General features: G+C 44.2%; 1 protein-coding gene across 5 annotated transcripts in view; it reads left to right on the forward strand.

Annotated features, from left to right (window-relative positions):
* The window catches only part of PPP6R2 (protein phosphatase 6 regulatory subunit 2), a 399,948-nt gene that overhangs the window by 154,081 nt on the left and 227,395 nt on the right, over positions 1-18,472 (forward strand). For all 5 annotated transcript variants that reach the window (XM_029615590.1, XM_029615589.1, XM_029615591.1 and 2 more), the window contains exon 4: positions 17,258-17,444. In XM_029615590.1, coding sequence (XP_029471450.1) covers positions 17,258-17,444 — 187 coding nt within the window. The remainder of the gene's footprint in view (positions 1-17,257; positions 17,445-18,472) is intronic.

Here is an 18,472-nt window from a genome sequence, read left to right on the forward strand (position 1 = left end):
AAACATGTGCCACTGTGGCCACTTCCCTGCCAGGGAGGCAGGGAAGTGGCCACAGTGGCACATGTTTGTAGAGCCTGCTCAAAACTTCTACACTCTCATACACAAGACTCTATTCCATGAAAATATACAATGGCTACATGACTCTATCCGCTTTCATAAATATGACAGACCCACTAGATCAGCTTACCAAGGAATCCTATACATACCTCTCCCAAACTCACACATCTCTCCTTCACAAGGGCCTGAGCATTCTCCTTAGCTGGTCCCCCATTGTGGAACAGAATGCCCCCTGATCTCCGCATAGAGCCTTGCATGCAGAAATTTAAAAAAAAATAAATTAAAAACATGGCTCTTCAAACAAGCCTTCAACTAACACCACCCACCCTTCCCCCCCTGTGAATTCATCTCTACTCTTTTTACCACCACCTTTCTTGATTTTCCGCATTTTTGTTACTCGCCTACATGTTATTCATATTCATCTACTTCCCAACCGTCAAGAATTTAATTTAACTAGCTTACATCTCTGGCCCCCTCTCACGTCCTGTCCATACTCCCCTGTTTTAATTTATCTGTCTGATTCATGCATCTTTTCCGATGCAACCTCTATACGCTATCTCTGATGCGAGCTCTATTCTCTTTTACCTCTCCTGATGCCGCTTCCATACGCATTCTCTGACGATGTCTCCATATGATTCCAACCACTCCATGGTATGTTTATACCTCATTATAATAAGCTCAATGCTCCTGGTAAACCCGTTAAATTGTACATTTTCATAAGTTGGCTGACTTAAATACTTCTTTCTTACACTATACTTACTTTATGCCAATCTGCTCCAGGCAATTGTTATGCCTCATACTATAATTGCTATCAGGCCTATCCTGTAAAGTGTGGCCGCGTTTACCCTGCTCCTAAGCCGCTTTTTACTCACATTCCGGCCGCGTTAGCCCTTCCTGCGATCCCGAATCCCCTTTAACCTACTCCTACCGCGTCCTAAATTCCCCGGGCAACCCCTTCTGCCCGCGGCATGTATATTGCATGCAAACGAGCGAATTAGCTCGATATTGCATGCAAACGAGCGAATTAGCTATTCCCTAGCATCCCGTAACCCGCGCCCCGACTATCGCTAGTTTTCCCTGCCGTTTTGTCGCGCGTTTAACCTGCAAACTTACCGCCTACCCTGACCCCTGCGGTAGAGGCAGGGGTAAGGGTAGATGGCAAGCTTTCCCCCAGCCCCCGCTCACCTGCCCCGGCCGCGATCGTGGGTGCCGGTCTCCGTGGCAGCCCCAGTCCTCTCCTCTGCTCCCGAAGCCAAAAAAAAAAAAAAAAGCAAAAAAAACGTTGCAGCCCCCCCTCTGATGTCCGGAAGGGGGCTGCAACGTTTTTTCGCTTTTTTTTTTTGGCTTCAGGAGGAGGGGAGAGGACTGGGCTGCCACGGAGACCGCTTTCCCCCGTGCAAGTAAGTTGCTTCACCGCTTCAGTTCTTCCCTCCTCCCGGAGCTGCTTTTTCAGCCTTGCTCCGGGAGGAGGGGAGAATAGACACTGACAGCGGCGAAGCGAAAAAAAAACCAAAAGCAATTTTGGTTTTTTTTTTCAAAAAGCTAAAAGTAAGTTTGCTTCGCCGCTGTCAGTGTCCCCCCTCCTCCCGGAGCAAGGCTGCTTTTCACGCCCTGCTCCGGGAGGAGGGGAGAAGAGAAAGCAGCGGCGAAGCGAAAAAACCAAAGGGGACCCGACCCGACTTACTTTTGCAGCCGTCCGGCATCGTTGCTCCCCCGCCGGGTCCGGCATCGTTGCTCCCCCTGCCTCGTCCGGGAAGATGGCTGCCAGCACGGGGGAAAGCGGCCCCTGTGCATTCAGTTGGCTGCTCAAGACGTGACGTCACGACGTTTGGCGTCACGGCAGCCAATTGAATGCACAGGGGCCGCTTTCCCCCGTGCTGGCAGCCATCTTCCCGGACGAGGCAGGGGAGCAACGATGCCGGACCCGGCGGGGGAGCAACGATGCCGGACGGCTGCAAAAGTAAGTCGGGTCGGGTCCCCTTTTGGTTTTTACGCTTTTTTTTTTGCTTTCGCCGCTGTCATCTCTTCTCCCTCCTCCCGGAGCAGGGCGCGAAAAGCAGCCTTGCTCCGGGAGGAGGGGGGACACTGATAGCGGCGAAGCAACTTACTTTTAGCTTTTTGAAAAAAAACCAAAATTGCTTTTGGTTTTTTTTTCGCTTCGCCGCTGTCCGTGTCTATTCTCCCCTCCTCCCGGAGCAAGGCTGCTTTTCGCGCCCTGCTCCAAGAGGAAGGGAAGACACTGACAGCGGCGAAGCAAAAAAACCAAAAGCAAGAAGTAAGTCGCTTCGCTGCTTCCCTCCTCCCGGAGCAAGGCTGCTTTTCGCGCCCTGCTCCGGGAGGAGGGAAGAGTGAAGCGGCGAAGCGACTTACTTTTTGCTTTTGGTTTTTTTCGCTTCCTGGTATCTGTCATTTCAAATGACATTTGAAATGACAGATACCAGCGTGGCGTGAAGCCTTAGGCCCGCGCACCCAGGATACTGTATAGGCGCTCTATCCAGTAAAATGGGTTGCGCGGGCCTAAGGCTTTTCGGACGCGGTTACATTTAAATAAAATTAGTGTTCAGGATCGAGCGGAAGGTGAGCTGCACTGTGCGTGCGGCAACCGCGGGTGCCGTAGGCACTAACGCAGCTCTTCCTACCGCTCGGTACTGGATAGACCTGAAAGTTAGTTGTAAACTGAAACGATGCTTGTATCTATTATGCTCCATTTTTTTGCTCTGTTTTCTTTGTAAACCGATACGATGTGCAAATGGCAATTGGTATATAAAAAAAACCCTTTAAATAAAATAAATAAATAAATAGAAGCTTTGAAAGCAAACTTCCATGCCGGACTCCGTCGCCCATATGTGAGAACTGCCATCCTCCTGGCTACTGAGAGCCAAAGCGCACTCTTTCATCTCAGTACTAAATTCCTAGATTGCTGTGAGGGTATTGATAAGTAAGTCTGATGCATTTCAGGAATTGTCGTATGTCCTGGCTTCTAGAAAAGCATTTCAGTATCTGCTTTTGGTTTTAAATGGAGGAGGTTTTGTCTTCTAGGGTATAAAGGCAAGTCTCTAGATTCCTTTACTCCTCCCATACAAAAAACTTCTTGAATAGCTTCTGCATCTCTTGAAGTCGGGTTTAAAGATCAGTTCCATTAGGGTTCATTTACCTACTATACCTGTCAGTCCCCATCTGTTTGTAGAAGGGAACCTGATTTCTGCCCAGGTTAATGTGGAACGTTTTCCTTTTGGAATCTTCCATAAGGGATCCTGCGTTGTCCTAGGACACTAAGCTGCTGATGAACAGCTCTCTAATACCTGATCAGGAAATTCACTTCAGCCTATAGTCAGTGACATCTAGACCTTGGTAACTTATCTATCTTACCTTACTTTCAGATGTGGTATGTTACAGACATCATACATTTCTGCTTGAGGTGAGATTGGACTTCCACCTTAATCAGTCACTTCTTTTCCCAGCAGTTTTTCCATAAGGGGTAAATTGTACTTCATTTATTGGATTACAAGAGAACTATAGCCTTCTATCAGTCCACCCTGCTTTGTATTATCTGGCATCAACAGACCCAGTGGTCTCTTAGGAATGCTAATTTATTTGGTCGGATAGGTCATACAGTCTTTTTATGCCATTATTTATTTATTTATGTATTTATTTCCCGCGCCCGCCGATGTTCGGGGCGGGTTACAAATAAAACGTACATAGTTGGTAGATGGACATAAAATACATAAGATAAAAGAACGAAAGACATACTTCAATAAACAAAATTAAAAAAAACATAAAATAGATTGTATAGTAGGAGTAAGAAACGAATTAAGCTTATAGAGATGGTGTTTCGCATAAATCTGGGAGGGCTAGCTTAAAAAGATGTTTCTAATCATCTTTAATTGGCTAGCAGTCAGCAGTTCTCATTGTTACTCCCTTGTAGGACTGACTTCAGAAGGGCATGCCAGAATTCTTGTTGTTTGGTCATGATGATGTTTGTTGCCAGGCTAAGGTCAACTACCTTAGAAATTTCCAAAGGCATGACATAGAGTTTAGGCTATCAAGCATTATAGCTGCAATATTACTTTTTGTCAGAATTTGAGATTTGACTTACTAGTGCTGTAAGGTCGTTTTTGTCACCTGTTAACATTTTTGTCTACTTTATTTTAAGACAACCCTTATGTCTCTGAAGATTGTTATTAGAGAAAATAAAATGTTACCTGTAATGCTCATTATCTGATAACAGCAGCTCAGTGGCGACACACAATTTGTCTTCCTACTCTTTAAGGAGCTCTTTATCACTGTCTTTTTTTATTAATTGAGTAATAGTGGATCTGGCAGAATCCTTCTTTTGGAAAGCTCCCCAAACATTCTTTGTGACTTTGTTCATGACTCCCACGTGTAATTCTACTAAGCTTCTATCAGAAAAAGAACGTTATACATAGTTTCACTTTCAATCAACATATATGGTGAGACTTTGTTTTGGTGCTAAAATCTGGTATGTATGGTTTAGGCCTGGCAATGTTTCCTTCTGTTCCAGGGTACAGCAAAATTTATACAAAATAGATAATTTAGGGGGTCATTTTCTATTCCTATCGCATGCAATAGCTAGATAGGGGCGGAGTCGGCACGGAAGAGGAGGAGTCTGCGCGTCGGGACTGACGCGGCAGAAACTTCGCTGGTGGCGAAAAGGTAAGACCCTTATCGTCACCAGTAGTGCGCCCAATTGCATCACCTTTCACGGTGGTGCTATTGGGTGCGAAAGCCGGCGGTGGTGCGCTCACTGCCAGCTTTCGCAGGCCTACCCCCCGCTTCGGGCCCCCCCCCCCCCCCCCCCCCATTACCGTGCGATTCACAAACCAGTGCGATCTTAGAAAATCCAGCCCTTAATTAGAAAGGAAAAAAAAAGTCCAGTCTTGAGAGAAAAACGAAGATACTGGCATTATCAGAGAGTCAAACAATCTAATACTTGGTTTACTTCATTTGAACCCTTAAAGTGAAAATGCTTTTCATAGATGAAGTTCACATAGAAAGAGACTTGTTGGATAGATATTTTTTGTAGTGTCAGGAAAGATAAATAATGCAGGCTCTTTCTTTCTCTAGGATTAGAAAGTCTTTAAAGATAATTAAAGGTAATAATTGTGACTTCATGGTAGCCCTGTTTGTCAGTCCATGTTTCATTACTTTAGATGTGCCTCAAATGCACTTTTATATTTCTCTGTTACTATATCAGATTTTTAACCCATGCTTTTTAGACGCACAGGACTGAGGGCTTCAGGTAACGTTGTAGAATGTTCACTACCTCTGCTACAGCCTCCTAATTGTCCCAGTGTTCACCGGTTCTCTCAGGGAAAGGAGCCTTTCAAAATGTCCTCCTGTGCCTCACTCATTAAGGATTCCATTTTGATGTTTTTGGATAGTTTAGCTGTACAGGCAAGCAGTATCTGCTTTAAATGTCTCAAATGAGGGGGCTTTTACAAAAAAAAAAAAAAGAAGTCTGTGCTTGCCAAGTTTTACAAAATTCTACCTGTAGGCATAATGACTGGAAATCCCCTTAAGTTCACAGGTGCCAGAATTAGAATGTATGAACTGGTGACCCTTTAGGCAAGAAAAATTCTTTGCTTTCTAATTTGAAAAAGTAACACAGGTTGAAGCCTGATACGTTTGCTCAGTATTCTGCAAACTCTCTTCCAGAACTGCATTGTAAGTTAATGCATTTTGTGGGTACCACTCACTCTGCAAGCGTGCAACTTCATGTCCCCTTGTTTTGTTAGCTCATGCTTATATAGATGTAGCATCAATATCAGAAACCTAGACGATGCACAGAAAAGACCTTATTTATGATTTGTAAATAATAGGATGTGCATTTTCTTTATGGCCAGTTTCAATTTAGCACATGCTAAAATGAAATAGAATAATAGTGCATGCTATTTCATCTTAGCAGCACAATATTCCTTTAATATGTGCTATTGCAAAAGAACATGCACTAAAATAAAACAAGAAAAAAGCAAATGTTGCCGTGCACATACATCTCTAGTAGATGATTGTCTTTTAGGTAAACAATTTTGAGGAATAAAAAAAACTTACTGTGATAATGACTTGGACAAACAGGTAAAAGCAACTGTATTTAGAGGAAAATTAATCAAAATGAAAACATCTCTTTGAGCACTGCAGGATACAATAATTCAGCCTGGAAGATGTGTATGAGTAACTGGGAATGGATTAAGGCACAGCATATATAATAGTGAAAAAGCAGATTAGTAAGGAGAAGACTAAACCTGATACTGAAAAGTGTTTTAACAGTGTGTGGAATAAGATACAGTCATTCAACCTGAAATCTGTGTTTTTTTGCAAGCAACCTACTTTCCAGGAATTTCCAACACGTTAGACTCTGCTGAGGCAATCTGCTTTCCACCCACATGTGTGGTCCGTGCAGCAGTCAAATGCAGTTTTCCTCTTCATGCAGAGGAAAACAGAAAAGTGGAAAGATTTTGCTCCATTCTGCCCAGTGAATTTGGATCTGCTCAGGATGCTTTTTTGCTCAGCTGGAGTGCAGATCTCGTGTATGCTTCTTCACAGATTCCTCTGATTGCCGGGACAATACAAAAAGTTCTCAAGGATCGGGCATGACTGATTTATTGCTCTAGTGTGGCCCACAAGTGTGTGTGTGTGTGCCTCATACAGCTGTCCAGCACCTCTCCAATGCATCTCAGGACAGATCCAACCTTTAACTCAAGAGGATGGATGTCTGTATCATAGGAACCTTCCCTTCCTCAATCTGACAATATGGATATTAAATGCCCACTGATCGTATATGTTTCCTTAGCCAAAGAGATTGAGGATATAGTAATGTCTACCTAGAAATGGCGAAAGTTCTCGTCTTGGTGTCTACAGGCTTCCTTGGACTCATTCACAAGTGATCCAAAAAACCTGCTTAAGAACATCCTCTCTCTTCTTCAGGTCTTAGTACTTTGTCAGTGAAAGTGCCATAGTGTCCTACCACTTTCAAATTGAAGGCAGGCCAATCTCGAATCATCAATTGGTATCCAAGTTCATGAAAGGCTTATGGCATACTAAACCTCCTGTTCATTGAGACTAATGAAGCCTCTGTTTGAATGATTAGAGTCTGCTTCTCTCAGATTTCTCACATGGAAAGAAGTATTCCTAGTCACAATCACCATAGCCAGAAGTCAGTGAGCTTCAGGCTTTAGTTCATTACTCTCCTAATCTGCAGTTCTTTCACAACATAGTGGTGCTCCCCACACACCCACAGTATTTACCAAAGATGGTATTGGCTTTTCATATTAATCAAGCCATCGTTTTACCCACTTTCTTTCCTAGGTCACATGCACATGAAGACAAAATGGCTCTTCATTCCTTAGATATAAAAGAGCCTTGGGCTAATTATAGGAAAAGAACTCTGCCGCATCAGCAAGCCTCACAACTATTCTCCTACTGTGCTAACCAAGTGAGCATAGCAGTAGCCAAGCAAACATTGTCCAATTGGCTACCAGACTGCATTGCCCTAGCAGGCATCCAGATCACAGATTCTATCAAGGGTCATCAGTGGCTCATCTCAGAGCAGTATCGATTGACGACATCTTCAAAGCTGCAACTTGGTTATCGGTATACACCTTCATATCCCATTACTGGTTGAACAATTTATCAAAACATGACAGTAAATTTGGACAAGCAGTTTTGTGTAGCCTGTTCATCTAATGGTCTACTCTCCTCGGTGGGGTCCAGGTTACTTATTTTAGTAAATGCTCCACTGCAACCCTCAGCTTGGGACTTCCCATATGTCATGGCTAATTCAGCCCTGCTTGTTGGAGAAAACAAGTTTGCTCACCATAAATGGTATTCTCCATAGTCAGCCTGCCTCCCTGGAGAGTTGACTACTTACTAGACTTAGCCTTAATATTGACTGAGGGGAGACACACAAGGCAACAATTCCCTCACATGCTTAGAGAGAAGGGTCTGGTCGGCACCATTGGATGGCATTACCCATGTGACATGGCTAATTTATCCTACTGTCTATGGAGAACACCATTTACAGTAAGCAGACAAGCTTTATTACTGTAGTGCTACCACTTATACGCAGTGTTGTACTGATACACTCAAGAGACGGTCCTTACACTTGTGGAACATAAAATATAATCAAGAGGCAAACAAGAAAAATAGGCTTCAGGAAATGTATTTATTATGGTAAACATAGTTAAAATCAACAAGGATATGATCAGCACAGCTGCTGTTTAAAAATTTAAACCAACCTCAGGAAGGTAAATTTTTAGGAAGAGCTTAAATATGGCCAGAGAAGAAGCTGACAGCAACTCAGAACAGCTTTCCAGGCGTACTGTGAGCAAGGTAGAAAGTCCGGAGTCTTGGAGAAAGCCACAAATAAGATCGGTTTGCCTAATGAAGGGAAGGTTATAAGGAAGGTTGTAGGGAGAGTTGAGAGGAGATGTTACGAGGCGCTGCAGAGTAATTGCACTTCTAGGTGAATAGGAGAAGCTTAAACTGTACGTGGAGGCAGTGTTCTGAGTGCATGCAGAGAAAAAGATAGACTGACCATGTTAACCACAAGAAGATAAGTCATGCCCTTGAGTTTTGAATACACAGTCATGAAGCTAGATGGTTCAGTGGAAGATCTGTGAGAAGCAGGTTGCAGTTGTCTAAGCAGGAGATGAGAGAGCAGACAAAGGTTTTCAAAGTGTGTTCAGAAAGAATTGGACAGATTTCAGTAATTCTATAGAGAAAGAAATTACAAAGTTGGCTGTGTTTTGAATTTGTACAGAGAAAGAGACAGAAAAGTTAAAGATTGTGGGCTGGGCTGGGGGATGATAGTGTTATCTATGGAGAGGAAAAGGTGGAATGGGGAAGGGAGGAAAGATGAGAAGATCTATCTTGGCCATGTTAAGCTTAAGATGGTTCTGAATCATCCAGGCAGTGATGTCTGAGAAACAGGTGGAGATTTAGGATTAGATTCTTAGTGAAATTTCTGGTGAAGAGAGGCAGATCTAGGAATCGCTGGAATAAAGATGGTACTGAAAGCTGTGGGATAAGATCAGAACACCAGGGGAGCAGGTATTTATTTATTTAAGACATTTCTATACTGTCTTTAACAATATAAAATTGACCAAAACGGTTTACAATGGTATTAAAAACAAATCAAATCATAAAAATAAAACTAAAATATAAACTATTGAGAGAGAAGAGTCGGCAACCAAGCATAGGAGCCCTGGGGCACACCAATTGTGGAATAGCAGTGGATAATAGACCAGTAGAGAAAATGTATTTACGAGCTGATGCAATATCGGCGTGCGTTAAAGGGGCGCTCATGATTGAGCACCTGCTCCCTTAACGTGCGGTGATCCACCTCTCCGGGGCACCCAAAGCTTACATGCAAATGGACTGCTGTGGTAAAAAGGAGGCGCTAGGGGAAATTGCGCACCCCTAGCACCTCCTTAGCAGCGGGTGCCTGGGAGAGGTGGCTATCAGGCATTTAGGAAAATGGATGCTCAATTTTAGAGCATCCATTTTTCCTAACCTGACCGCAGGCACACTTTTTTTTTTTTTTGGGGGGGGGGACCATTTCTAGGTTTTTTTGTTTTTTTTTCTTTAACTTGATATCATCACAATATTATGTGGGAGGAAATACAGAAAAGTAATATTTCCTGCTTTTCTCTACACTTTTGGGGCTCCTCAAGACTTAATGCCGGCTCCAGAGCTGGCGTAAATTTTTGTTAGTAAAAATGAGCACTGGAGGCGCACGTTTTTATGCATGGATGGAGAATTGATAATATCCTCATCGACATGCATTTGCATGTGTTGAGCGCTATTACCTACACGTGCGAATGACGCGCAGTTTGGACGCGCTAACCCCTGTTTTTTGCATCGGGGAGGGGGGGGGGTGGGATATGGATGCGCATCATCTGTGCGCTGCAGCCAGCGCTCGGTATAGCGTCTGCCTGTTTGTTTGATAGAAGAGGAAAAAGAACTAAACTTCTGAAAACCAGATGAAGACTCGATCAAGGAATGATCAACAGTGTTAAAAGCAGCAAATAGATCTTGAATGAGGGTTACGTAGGCCCCTGGCCTTACCATGAAGCGTTCACTGGAAAGTGGCAAGGGCTGTCTCTGTGGAATATAGCCAGTTTGGAGTGGAATCGGAACCAAAGCATCCATTAGGCAAAGTAAGCAGTCTCTTGGAGTGCCATGGTTTTGGGGGCAGCAAAATCCCACCAGCATGAGGCCCAGAGCCAATATCATCAAAGGAGGAAGAGATGCACTGGAGCCACTGCTGCTGGTTGGGAGGGAGTGCTGTGCTGGCGGTGCATTGGGGGGAGGAGGTGTGCATGACCAAAAGTTCACTTACGAGGCTAAGTATTCTTGTACCAGCCCTGAGAGGAATCGTGAGATACAAGAAAAAGTCAAGACAGCAGAGGTGAATGGCACATTCAGGGACGAATTTAGAATTTTGCTGCCCCTGGCATTGTTGATGCTGCCTGTCCCCCACCCCCCCCCCCAGTAAGGTCAGATAATAAGGAGCAGAAGGTCTACAGTTTCCTGAGGCAGCTCAGGGATAAGAGTCTGTGGCAAAACTTAGAGAATTCTGAGGCACATTTCCATCTTTTATTTTACATTCTAAAAATAGATTTTCTTTTTTTTTTTTTCTTTTCTACTGAGTGAGGAAAAGATATGCCAAATATCAGTACAAGGAGGAGATCTCAGGGATGGGGGAGGAGAGGAGGAGAAAATTGAGGAATGGGAGATTGGGAATATCAGGAATCAAGGAGGGGGAGGGAGGGAGGTTCTGGGAAAGAGAGAAGGGTGGGTCCCAAGATCTGGAAGGAAGGGAGGTCTGAGATTTGAGGAATCGAATTAAAGGTCAGGGGAGAGAGGATGTGAATTGCAGGCATGGGAGAGGGGGTAAGAAGGCCAGGTGTGTCTGTCACGCTTGGGTCCTGCTGTCCTTTGCATCCCATCTCTGAACGCCCACCAATTCTGGCATACATACGCATACCTGGCACCAGTTCCTTCTCTCTCTCTCTCTCTCTCTCACACATACACATGCTGCTCTTTCACATACAGGCATACAAACCCCAGCTTGAGTGCCTCTTATCCTGCAGCTACTCTCCTGAGCCCTTTCTAACCTGCCCAAAATGATTCCCCTTTGCTTTATCTGCTCCAGGCTCACCCTTCCTCTTTCGCTGCTTGTATATTGCCTGGGAGGGGAGGAGCTGGATTAGGACTTGGGCTGCTGAATGTGATGCAGCAAATCCTCAACCAGCCTGCTGCCCTAGGCACAGGCCTGGGCACATTCGAGGAGAGAGATGGGATGATGGTTAGCAAAGGATGGAAGGGGGAGATATGTCGAAGATTGGTTTGATCATATCAGGTCTGAAGGCTGAGGGGAACAGTTGCAGTGGAAAGTGATAGATTGAAGTCGGGACTTCCTCCGAATTCACTACTTGACACCCAGCTCCTCAATTCTATCACCCCTGAAGTCGGGACTTCAGGGGTGATAGAATTGAGGAGCTGGGTGGCAAGTAGTGAATTCGGAGGATAAGAGAAGATGGGCACCCGTGGTTTCAGAAAAGATGGAAAGGACAAGGAAGGGCCCTGGTAAAATAAATAAATAAATAAAATATTCAGGATTAATTTTGTGAACTCTGCCATAGAAGAAATCAGCTGTAGTCTAGGCAGAGAAGTAAAGGGAGATGAAGGTGCAGAAAATGTTTATGTAACTCAGTATTCCTCCTTGGAAGAGAGATGGGTGTTCAGGTCGGCTACAATTTTGTCCTTCCCCCCCTTTCCTATTTTTCCTTGATTTCTATGATTGCCGTGCTCCTTTTTATGGTGGATTCATGTGCTGAATTAATGATTTTCTTGGAAATGCTTTTGTGGGGGGTTTTCCCTGTAAAATATTCATTCCTTCTCACACTTTCCCTAATGAGATATTCTTGGAATGTATCAGAATATAGGTACGTAAAAAAGGAGCGAGGCAAGCAGCAAATGGGAGAAGGGTGGCGAGGGCTGGAGGTCCCAGAAAAACCCTCCGTCAGCTGGATGTAAAAACAGGAAAGCTCCTCTAAGCTAATAAAATAATCACACTTATAGGTCTGTCTGCAGTAGGCTTGCAAGTATATATAGTATGACAATCAATAGCCGTAAACAACTTCCATCATCCACCTTGGACAAGTCTTCCCAAGTGGAGAAGGAATAAGTAAGAACCCGCTAGCACAGGTGGGGAAGAAAGCAACAGAGTTTGCAAACTGAAAAACAAGGGAGAGTATGTTGAAAGAGCTCAAACTCAAAAAGTTGCTTCAGCTACATATAGACCAAGAGCGGATGCACAAATGGTTGAAGAGAGGTGAACTTAAATCTGTAGATTAGAGATTGCTCACTGCAGCACTGGATAATGGACTATGTACCGGATGGCTTATTGCAAGCATAGCAAATGCTGGGAACAAAAGAGAAGAGCAGATTCTGCAGCACAGAACTGGAGACAGTCTCCCATCTTATGGCTGGGTGTGATGTGCCGATGTCGGAAAGCCAGCATGAATCATCCACTGGATACTGTAAACACGATGATAATGTCCTAGTGTTAAAGATATTCTGGGATCATGAGAGAGACAGAATTGCAGAGAATGAAGATGTTATCACATGGGACATTCCCATGCCAGCTGATAAAAGAACTCCATGTCAGAAAAACATGTGTAGTAGTGAGAGAGGAAAATATGAGAATGACTTTACTTATAGAAGAATCCGTACCAAGTGACTATTCTGTACTACGTATGGAGAGGCAGATTATTAAGTACTAGGACATGTGCTCCAAGAACCAAAAAATGTGGCAGATGGATGAAGAGCTAGTAACATTTGCCTTTGGTGCCACCAGCCTGATTAAAGCGCACCTTGATGTAGTGCCAGTATATATTGCACCTTATGAGTCAGAAGGAAACTTTTTGACACAATGTAAGTGTTTCTGAAGAGCACTAGCAGTAAATGTAAAAGACTGAGATTGTGCCCACTTGTCTTGTTTTAGCAATGAGATTTATTCCTGTTATGGTATGTGCAAAACAAACCATTTAAAGACATTAACCTAAGAGGTATCTATAGCAATACATTATTTAATGAATTTATAGCCTGCACAATCCAAAAATACTTGGCGGGTTAAAGCAAACATAATTTCTTGTAAAGCATATTCCCACATGCTTTTTAGTATTTGCATCTTTTTCAGCAGATGCCTTATCTCGGTGCTTGTCAACCTTTTGTCTGCCAGGGACCAGCTAGCTACCGTCTTTAAATTACTGGACTGCTTGCAGCACTCGTGAGCGGTGATAAGGATGGGGGTCCCACAGGAAATTTAAAAAGTAGGGGTGGAGAGGATAATACTCCCCCCTCCCCCCCCCCGACCTGGTCTTTAATCTCATGAATCAGCCCTGCATCTGGTTTGTATCATTTTAAGAAGGGAGCTATCCAGTTTTAGAAAACTGTTTTCTAAAAAAAATAAATAAATAAAATAAAAGTTCTCTTTAAAAAAAAAAAAAAAAAAAAAAGTCCTCTCTTTCTGTTCTTTCCTCTCCCAGCCAGCCAATAGTATTGTCCTCTAGAAAAGAAAGCTCCCTCTCCCTCCCAGCAAGCTAGCAGTTGATCATTTTTGGGGAGGGGGGAAGCCCCTCCCCCTGTGAGGCAGCCACCAGCTCATCATAAAAAAAATAAATAGGAAATCCTTCTCTCTCTCTCTTTGCTGCTACCAGCCAGTAGCACTGCTACCATTAAATACCCTCACCCAGTGGACTTCTCTTTCCAGTTGAGGCTGGTCCTAAAGCCTGATTTCTGGGAGGGGAGCTATTATAGTTGGCATTTTTTTGCAAGACTAGTCTGTGGCACACCTGTCCTGAAATATAGAAACTTTACTGTCTCCGGGTTATTATTCATTCTGCTTCCCTGCATGTTGTAAGGGTGCTTTGTGGACACAGACCAGTTGATGGTGGTAAAGAAACAGAAAGATAACAGCACAATGATATTGCACCGATCAGACTTGTAGAAGTAACTAATGCTGTTGAAATGCTAAAAGCACGCCAAAGGTCAGCATTAAGTTTCACTTCTGCCTTCTGGGTTCAACTTAAAAGAAATCATATGACTTACAAGAATGCAGTTTTATTTGCACATAGGAGATAAAATAATACCAACAAGTAGGAAAATGTTATGCAAACAAACTAACCCATTGGTGTGCAAGTTTAGAGGCATTGACTTATTTATTGGCTCCGGAAGCCTGAGCTGAGCGTTCTCTCTATGTTGCTGGGTAAGCTGCCCTGCGCCTTATAAGATATCGGTGCTTACTAGCACCCCTACAGTTTGGTCATACTTTCTTGGGCTTTGATCTCAGAAGATCAACAGAATCTGCCCTACCCTCTGTATCCCTCTCTCTTGTCTCTCCATGTATCCTTCCTCCCATAGTCTTATGTTTTCTTATTTCTGCAACCCATCCCTCCATCTTTCCTCTTTCTCCCGTTTCCGCAACACACACTTCTCCATTTCCTCTCTGTATTACTCTCCTCCTCCTCAACACAGCCCTCCTGTCTCATTGTTGTATTCCTTTCTTTGTAATTCTCAGTTTCTCCTGTCCCCCATCTTTTCCTTTTAATGTCTCCACCCAGGTTCCAGGGCAGCAATGGTTGCAATTCTCCTTCACCTTTAGCCCAACTGGCTCTGGCTTGTGGCCGCCACCTTTCCTGGGGTCAGGCAGGGGGCCGCCTTCTCACATACTGATAGACTGCTTTCTTCCTTCACACAAGGGGAAAGTCGTACTAATAGCCTTGTTTGTCCCATTGTTCACCTTCTGTGTGGGCCAGGTCCCGTCGATGACCTTGTTTTGTGGAGACTAGACCAGCAGCAGTCTCCAGAACAGGTAGATGGCTTTCTCCTCCTGTACAGGTTGACGCACGTTGATGGTGTCATTCGCTCGCAGGAGCCAGACAGGGCCATTGGCCATTTTCTTTTATGGGGGTCTTAGGCCAGGGGTCGAGAACCTTTTTGGCTGAGAGCCATGAACACCAAATATTTTAAAATGTAATTCCGTGAGAGCCATACTAACTACAACCCCCACCCTCCTGACCCCCTCAAGACCTGCCAAAAGTCCCTGGTGGTCCAGCGGGGGTCCAGGGCTCACAGACAAATCTTTAATAAAAAAAGTAAAAATCTAACAAAACACCCCACTCTCCTGATGCCCCCCCAAGACCTCCAAAATTAATTTACTACAACCCCCTACCCCCCTGACACCCCCCAAGACCTCCAAAATTAATTTACTACAACCCCCCACCCTCCTGACCCCCCAAGACCTGCCAAAAGACCCTGGTGGTCCAGCGGGGGTCCAGGAGTAGTCCGGGAGCGATCTCCTGGACTTGGGCTGTCGGCTGCCAGTAGTCAAAATGGCACAGACGGCCCTTTGCCCTCACTATGTCACTGGGGTCGACAATGGCGGCAGTAGCCCCTGTGACATAGTAAGGGCAAAGGGCCGTCGACGCCATTTTCATTACTGGCAGCCGACGGCCCTTCGCCCTTACTATGTCACAGGGGCTACCGCTGCTATTGGTCGACCCCAGTGACATAGTGAGGGCAAAGGGCCGTCGGCGCCATTTTGACTACGGGCAGCCGACAGCCCAAGTCCAGGAGATCGCTCCCGGACCCCCGCTGGACCACCAGGGACTTTTGGCAGGTCTTGGGGGGAGGGGGGGGGTCAGGAGGGTCGGGTTGTAGTAAATTAATTTTGGAGGTCTTGGGGGGCGTCAGGAGGGTGGAGGGTTTTGTTAGATTTTTACTTTTTTATTAAAGATTTGTCTGCGAGCCAGATGCAGCCATCAAAAGAGCCACATCTGGCTCGCGAGCCATAGGTTCCTGACCCCTGTCTTAGGCCATCTGCCACCTCCCAGGTGGATAGGTGGCTGGGCTGCATTAACAGCCTTATTCTCCCTTGGTGGTCAGTCCTGTTTCTTTCTCCTCCTGGGTAGTTTAAGTTGTGATGAAGCCCTCCTCCGGCTCCCACCTGCACTAAACAGCATTGCCAAAGCCTCTAGTCTGCATGCCCAACAAAACCCTGCCTGGGGAGGCACTTCTGTTCTAGTATAGTGGTGATAAGTACATTTTCTGTGAGTCAGTACTTGGTGTTAAGAAACATTCATCTCTTGGTGCTGGTAGAGGGCCCAGCATGGAGTTAGTGAGAATATTTCCTTTTCAGCCAGTGGCTAAAATAAATGTCCCTTCCCCACCCCCCACAAAAAAAAGTACACATTTCTGATGAGGAGTGGAGCCAAGATCCTGTCAACCCTATGAACATTTAAGATCCAAGGCGGCTTGCCAGAAAGTAAAGATGTTAATGCTTTTTTTCCTCACAGAATTTATGTAATTAATTATATTTCTAGACTGCTTGTCCAGTCAGAGGCCGTAGGTGGGCCAAAATACATTCAATATAAAATATCTTCCAAAATAAACATTATTAACTAATTATGACAAAACACAAATTGTAAATTTAACAATAAATAAAACAAAACAGTAAATTAAATCTGACATTGCCAAAGCATATACCATAATCAAAATCAGAAGAGGAAAAAAAACTCATATAAAATCAGTTAAAAGCTAAGGAAAATAGCCAAGCTTTGCACTGCTACTTCTAATGTACTGCAGGGTTGTAAAGTCATATAATATTAAAATGAAAACTGGGATTTTAAAATTGACAAATTTCTTTCCCTTCTGGATCTGCCTGCTCTCCTGCCTTACTGCTGTTCTTCCTACTTCCTCAGTTTTTGATTATAAGGGTTGGAAACATACTAGTGGTACATGCAAGTTCTCAGTGCAGCGGATAATTGCAGTACAAGTGTGCAAGCAGGCATGGATGTGTTCTGTGTACCTCGAAGTGTTGACCAGCCTTGGTTATTTTGTCTAGATGCTGGTTGTAATACAGAGCACTGACTGCTGTATTTGATACTCTGTAGTTTGCTTATGGATAGGAGAGTCTGAAGACTTTTTTGCTGCAGTAGTGCAGGGGTGTACAATAGGGGATTTGGGGACAGCCAAGCTAAAAAAGCATCTTTGCTCTTTACTACAGGAAATCTGTGGCTCCGTCTCCGATTATGGTGAATTGGATCACAGTATCCTAGGATGCATATCCTTTACATTCTGATCTTACAGCACATTCAATTGCCCTGTCTCTCTCTAGGTATCCTAACACAGCCTGTGAGCTCTTGACCTCAGATGTGCCACAGATCAATGATAAGCTAGGAGGGGATGAGAAACTGTTAAATATCCTCTACGATTTCTTGGACCATGAGCCGCCCCTGAATCCACTGCTCGCCAGTTTCTTCAGCAAGACTATTGGCAACCTCATTGCAAGAAAAACAGAACAGGTACAGTGGTATATTCTTCCTTCTGCTAAACATGTACAGTTCAGAGTTCCTCCGGTGACACATCACTGTGGAAATATTTTAATTATTTCTTTGATTTCAATGATTTATGTTCAGTTTTTCAGGCGCTTCAAAGTGGAATACATTCAGGCACTATATTTCCCTATCCCCAGAGGGCTCACAGTCCTAAGGCCTAGATTCACTAAGCTGCGACTTTTTTTTTTTTTTTTTAAATTAAGGTGTGGCGCTTCCACGATAATTTGCTCTTCCCTGTCAAAATATCGCAGCAGTATCGCCGTGTTCTTTTTTTTTTTCCGCAGAAAAAGTCAGCGAGACGAAAGAAAGCAGCTGAGACCTAGAAAACACGCAATAGTGGCCCCCAACATGCAGAACCATCATCACTACTTTAAAGGGCCATGCAGCCCAACTTGAACCCCACCCCCCAAAAAAGCTTAGCAAAAATCACTGGGGATCTTACTAGACCCCTCCCCCCCCACCCACCCCAAGGCTACCATTCAAGGTAGCCCCGCAAAAAAAAAAGTTTTAAAAAAATAAAGAATTTGCCGTGTGGCAATTCCTGATCTCCTGCCCAAACCCCTCCCCGTTTTTGCAGGGCTGCCTCAAATGGCAGACTCCTCTAAACTTTGGAGGGGAGGTTGAGTTGGGTAGCATGGCCCTCTTATTCTAGCACGGGAGCATCGGGACTCGCAGTAGGCTCCTGATGCTACTGCACTACAATAACATTTCCACAGAAGCTGTAGATAAAATAACGCAGCCGACCTAAGAACATTTTCAGCCATGTTATTTTATTTACATAGAATTGACTATTCATTAGCTGCTTTGTATGTATTATGTGATTTTTATGCATACAAAACAGCTAATTATAATGGGACAGATTTTAGGGTAATGCAACGCACGATATCACCACAATAGGGCGAAATCACGCAGTATACAGCATTTATTGTGTGATACATGCTGTTTAATGCGCTTTATAAGCCCAGTCACTACTTGATAAATCTCCCTATAAGTTT

The sequence above is a fragment of the Rhinatrema bivittatum genome, chromosome 9 (assembly GCF_901001135.1).
Source record: "Rhinatrema bivittatum chromosome 9, aRhiBiv1.1, whole genome shotgun sequence".
In the NCBI taxonomy this organism is placed as follows: domain Eukaryota; kingdom Metazoa; phylum Chordata; class Amphibia; order Gymnophiona; family Rhinatrematidae; genus Rhinatrema; species Rhinatrema bivittatum.